Source organism: Copadichromis virginalis, linkage group LG3, assembly GCF_057382275.1.
Source record: "Copadichromis virginalis isolate Kocher_CV1m ecotype Utaka linkage group LG3, C_Virginalis_male_GT1.1, whole genome shotgun sequence".
NCBI classification, from domain to species: Eukaryota; Metazoa; Chordata; class Actinopteri; order Cichliformes; family Cichlidae; genus Copadichromis; species Copadichromis virginalis.
This window is the reverse complement of record NC_140620.1, coordinates 18,075,720-18,081,963: the sequence shown is the minus strand read 5'-3', so window position 1 is coordinate 18,081,963 and position 6,244 is coordinate 18,075,720. Positions and strand designations below refer to the sequence as shown.

At 40.9% G+C, this 6,244-nt stretch overlaps 1 protein-coding gene across 1 annotated transcript; it reads right to left on the bottom strand.

The window, feature by feature from the left end:
* Positions 1 to 3,840: 3,840 nt before the first annotated feature.
* LOC146713168 (uncharacterized) lies at positions 3,841 to 6,038 on the bottom strand. Its single transcript, XM_085452278.1, has one exon. It carries the CDS (start codon positions 5,980 to 5,982, stop codon positions 3,841 to 3,843), a length of 2,142 nt encoding a protein of 713 aa, XP_085308404.1. The 5' UTR covers positions 5,983 to 6,038.
* Positions 6,039 to 6,244: the final 206 nt, after the last annotated feature.

Sequence of the window (6,244 nt, the reverse complement as noted above, 5' to 3'; positions counted from 1 at the left end):
AGAGAGGGCCTTGAAAAGAAAACACCTGTAATCGGATGGGAGACCTGCAAAGACATTGTGGTGGTGACCACTGAGCATCCCCTCCGAGCTGCACAGAATTCCTGCTCCATCAGTGTGATGGTGGTTATCACATCATGTCAAATAACAAAACCTGCTTTATTACTGTGAACACGTGAAGTTGGACCTGTTCCTTTTTTGTGTTTCCCACATGTTAACGTTAGTGAGGTGGAAGATGTGCAGGCTTTAGTTTGGATATTACACACTTTTCTTCTTAAATTTAATTCAAAGTATCAGATTATTTCCTGTTATAGAGTGAGAGACATGGTACATCCTGGACCTTCACAGGGCCGACACAGAGAGACAAACAACTGCACCAGAGGTAGGCAACTCCAGGCCTCAAGGGCCGACGTCCTGCTGGTTTTAGATCTCACCCTGGGTCAACAGACCTGAATCAAACTATTAGTTCATTAGCAGGTCTCTGAAGAACTACAAGACATGTTGAGGAGGTCATTTAGCCATTTAAATTAGCTGTGTTGAATCAAGGACGCATCTAAAACCTTGGGGCCTGGAGATCCCCTGGGCCAGCTTATTGTCTTTACATTTTACATCTTTAGATTATAAGAGGAAACCCACACACGCACGCATTTTGCTGCTCTACATGCACATTTTCCCACAAACTTCAATTACATCACAGCTTCCAAAGTTTCAGGTGACAAAAAAGGCGTCAAACATGTAACAAGCATCTTATACCTAATAAAGTGGCCACAGAGTAGAAACTATAAAATTCTGTTTATATTTTTGCACTTGTGTCAGTCTGAGTGAGTCCAGTTTATCACCAGCTGCTGTTTTTTCCCTACTTTTCTTCCTCAGTAACATTGTTTATCTTACAAAACAAACATATCTTTTTTAATCTTCTTTTGAATCTTACAAACTTTGCAGAAGAAACAAAAATGTTTCAATTTGACCTCTAGGTGGCAGTGTTGTCTCAGTGCTACCATAGCCACCTACAGAGGACTGCAGGAACAGTGTCAATATGTTGGAGCTGTAAAATAAATATGTGTGTGACTGAAAACTGACCTTGATCAGCTGCCAGTGATCCAGTCAAAGTGTGGGACACAAACACTATTAAAATGTGTTTCATTTGGATTTCAGACTTAAGTTTTCCCAAATGTTAAAAATAGAAGAAATAAAAGACATATTACCTGAAATATATACAAATTTTGACATTGTCAGAAACACCTGTTAGTTTGCACATAAGATTTTAGTCACACTGACAATAATTTAACCCTCTTATATGGTCACTTTGAGTTTTCTTTGCTAAATACTTCAATCCTCTACACATGCAGGCAGAAACATCCATTAAAGATCCAGACCTACTTGAAATATAGGCTAAGATATATCTGCAAGACAAATGGGAGATAATCATCATCACGTGGTTGTCAGTGACCCATCGTGACTCATGCTTTCGGGCGGATTGAGATATTTGAGATGTACCACTTCTGTCTTCATTCAGTTCGGAGTTCATTAGCATTTCATTCACTTTAGCGGAATCTCTTTCAACCCAAACACTTTTCTCTTTTAAAATTACTCAGACTGCAGCAGTTCATTTGATCGTGTCAACAAAGAGACTCTAAATGTAAGAAGAAAAAAACGACACAATGAAGTGACCATTTTCACATTTACTTTTTATTCTTTTAGTTCAGCTTTCCAAAAACAGTATTAATGCCTGAACATTCATGCAACGTAATCAAAGTAAGCATCCCTTTAAATTTAAGAATTCAATAACATGTTTATTTGCTTTTTACACACACAAGAAACTGTAAAACCCAAAGTGCAAACACAGATAAGAGGGATCAAAGTTCAAAGCCCACTCACATCCTGGGCCATCTGACCTCAGGAAATCAAATGATATGGTGGGGTTAGGTTTCACAATGAGCTCATGGGGTGGCTGTAGCTCAGGCAGTAGCCACTAATCAGAAGGTCGGTGGTTCGATCCCAGGCTGCCTCCTGGCTGCATGCCAAATGTCCTTGGGCAAGATAATAACCCAGGGGTCAGCAACCTTTCACATCAAAAGAGCCACTTGGGGCCGGGTTCCACGAAAACACTGGGAGCCACAAATACTTTTTGACATCTAAAATGAAGATAACACTGTATATATTGTTATTTTTTTTTTACCTTTATGCTTTGTGTGAACAACTAAGGTGTGTTGCTTATGAAATCCTTGAAGTGCTACAGAGAAAATTGTAATTTATTTATGTAATTAACACATTTTGAACTCTTAAAGAAATACAACAAAAGGAAAGCTGAACTAAAATGATCCAGCAAACAAAAACTGCTGTGAGCCCCCACCCTTATATCGCCTTTGGGCTGTTGGAGCCTCACTTTTAAATAATTGGAAAAAAGCACTAAAAGATGCTAAAAGATGAAAAATAGATATTTACAAAATTCTGCCTAAATATTTATTTTACCAGGTTAATGTGTGTGGCGGGGCTGCAGGGGAGGCGGACTCACATGAGCGGCACCTGCAATCACGCCTCGCCGCCTTTGCGTCTGCGCTATCTACGCTGTTGTGTTGGTGTGTGTCGGGGTGTGAGCTGAAAAGCTACAGCCGGCTGTATGCGTACAGCAACAGTGTGTGAAAAGTGGCCAATAAAGAGATGCTGAAAAGCATGTTTATGGAAACATCATCGGCTCTGCTGTGATATGTTTACAATAAGACTTATGGTCCCAAACCTCTGCGCACAGCGTCTGCAAATCGGGGCTGAACGAAGTCAGCGGTGTTTGTTTTTAACATAGTTCACGGTGGAGAACAGCTGCTGACATAATGTGGATCCAAGATCCATAATTGGCCTACCTGGGGCAGAAAGTCTCGATAAATGCACAGCGTTTCGGCGGGTACACCGGCTTCCGCCAGTGTGACGCTTATTTTGAGTGATGAAAAAATAATAGAATATAATTATATTTTTATATTTCAATATCACAATAATCTTCCAATTTAGAACTACAAGTTAAAAAATAACTAACATAAATAAAATACACTTCAGCTAAATACTTCTAATTTATTTTCCCAAACCAGGCAGAGCCACACTATAAGGACTAAAGAGCCGCAGGGTGCCGACCCCTGCACTAACCCCATGTATGCCTACTGGTGGTGGTCAGAGGGCCCGATGGCGCCAGTGTCCGGCAGCCTCGCCTCTGTCAGTGCGCCCCAGGGCGGCTGTGGCTACAATGTAGCTTGCCATCACCAGTGTGTGAATGGGTGGATGTAATGTGAAGCGCTTTGGGGTCCTCAAGGATTGTGTGGATGATTGTGATATGTGATGATTGTGTATAGTGTAAAGCGTTTTGGGGTCCTTAGGACCAAGTAAAGCGCAATACAAATACAGACCATTTACTTCTACTTCCAAAAATCTTCTATAAAACTGCAAGTCTGGCCATAGTAACAGGTGTGTGATGGTTCTTTGGCTGTCATCCACCAGTCACAAATGATTCAATTTTGACAATGTGTTATTGCAGTTAACTTATTCATCAACTCAGAAACACATTTTCACGTTAAAACATTGTAATAATAAAATGTCAGAATTGCAGAGGCATGGTACACATCTTCTGCATTAAAACTCATTAAAACACACACAAAAAAACATTGCTAAGGTAAAATACTCTAAAAATCTCGTGAATTTAACTTGAGGACAAGGAAACATAGAATTTTGAAATTAATGCCATAGCTGTATGTATCAGGAGGTTCAGGGGTAGGCGAACATTATTTTTGTCCCAGTCTTGAAAATCTGACAAATATTCTCTTTCTTCACTTAAGCCCCCCCCCCTCCCCAAAAAAAGAGCTAACTTGTCTGCATTATTTTTCTACCAATCTTTGAGAAAAAGCCTCCCAGAGAAAACAGTGTGTCTAAGGTATAGACATGAGTCAGGCCCAGACTCTTAAGACACTCAAGTTCATTTAGAATATCAAAAGAAGGATGGCTGATGAGTTGTTGGCACATCAGAGGATCTCTAGAGCGGATAACACACACTGATTGCCTTGAATTGAAAATAAAAGGCAAAAAATACACCAGTGGAACCATGAAGTAGACTAGACTCTCCTCCACTTTTACATTTCCACCTGTATCTCTGGCTCTGTCCACTTTCTTTATGGCCTCTGTAATGTTTACCTTGAATGACACCAACACTGTGTATCTGGCTATTAAGTGTTTGTCATGCCTGGTGAGTGAATCACTGTTGTCTTTGTTGGTGTGCTGTGTTAAGAACCTGTGAGTGACTTCGAGTTGGTCACAGTGAAGCTGAACAGACTTGAGTGCATTTTGCAAATCTTCTAGAGCTTGATTGATGCAGTCTGGACTCTGACTCCTGTCTTGCTGCTTCAAAGATGTAAGAGCACGGTTGTAATATGCAATAGCTCCCCAACAGTGATCCTTCTGAATGGCTTTAGTGTACATGTTGATGCTCTCTGTAAACTTCCTGTTTTCACGCAGGTCATTACCAAAGCTAATGTAGTGGTAGAGGTTTGATGATGGTGATTCTCTCTGTCTGAGTTTCTGCCTCGCTGTGCCCAGGTCTGTTTTCAGTCGACTTTTCAACTCTTCAGTAGAATCTTTTGCACTGAAGCTTGTAAGTAGCCACATACCCCAAAACTCATTCAGAGCAGACAAATCTGAAGCTTCTGGTTTGTTGTTGCTGCTTGTGTACAGATCATCCAGTACATCCAGATAATCATTGAAGAGCTCTTCCTTCTTCTTCATGTCTGGGATCTGAGACTCCAAGTAGCTTGATAGCTCATCAGCCACTGTGCTGTCTCTGACCTTCTTAGTTGTCTTTATTTCCTGCTGTGGTGCTCCAGTCAAAATATCCTTCAGTGTTGAAGTCATTTCTGCAGATGCTTGATTATGGTTGCTTTGTTGATATGACCTTAACTGCATCACAAACAGAAGTTGTTTAAGTGGAGTCACATCTGTTAGATTTCTGAATAAAGAAAGAAGTTTCATTCTTAAAACCATTAATTGGAGCAACTCTGAAAGATGACTCAAACAGATAATGAGCTGAGCAGATCCTGGAGATCCTTGTCTAGCAGTGCGGCCAAATGCCTGCGCCTCTACACGAGCATTCTTGGGCAGGAAGGTCTGCACAACAAACAAACCTCCAGCTTCCTTTACTGTGTCAGAAACCTGAAGGTCTGTTCCACGGCCAGCGAGGTTTGTTGCTATGATGACTTCTCCTGCTTTAAACTCCTTGGAAATGATCACACTGTTGTCCATGTTGTTGTTTATATAAAGATTTTTGTTCTGGACTCTGTCTCCTAGACTGCGATGGATCATCTTTGCTCGTTTGATGGTCTCACAGATGATGAGCACAGCTCTAGGATCCCTGTATGATGTAGGGCTGGTTTGTGCAATGACAACATCACAGATTTTTTTAATCCATTCTTTTTCATCTTCTACAACAACACCTTCAACCTCAAACAGCTTTCTCCGTTTGAATGAAGGTATCTGACAGGTTTTGATACCGTCATAAATCTTTTGCAAAGTCTCAGTCTCTTTTTCTTGACCAAGAGTTCCAGACATCCCGTAGATCTGACTTCCAAACTGGTTTTTATACTTTTGAAGCAAGCCCACATTAGACATGTAGTTTGTGACGGCTGTCATGTCACTAATCTTTGACTCGTGTTTCATTTCAATAAACTGTTGCAGTCCATCTGACCACTTCATGTAGTTTTCAACAACCCCTGTGCAGCTGTAGTCCACAGGCACGATTCCATGTTTCTCCATCACATATTCATGGTCCTCTGTCATGACTTGAGCTTCAAATGCATTTTCAATCCAGACCTTTAGTTTAGATTTGACCAGCTCTGAAAAGAAGCCTGGGATGTAGCAGCTGCTTTTAGCTTGGTTCAGTTCACATGGTGTAAAATGAATTGATATCTTTACTTCCTCTTCTACAGCTCTCACCACACTGTCGTGATCAGAGTACATGTACTGACAGAAGCCACCATCAAGTAAAAGCAGAGACACTCTTCTGCTTTCCACATTTTCACTCTGCAGCTCTTTCTTGAGTTCCTCTATTTCATTGTTATTTAAATGGTGGAGAGCAAACTGGCAAGATGGGAATTTCCTTTCCACCGTTTTAAAGAACTCAGACAGCTCGTTAGCAGTAACACTTTCATTTAAGAGGCTCGGGTTCTTTCTCAGGTCCTTGACTGATCCTTTTGACAGTATACCTGTGTCCTCTGCTATC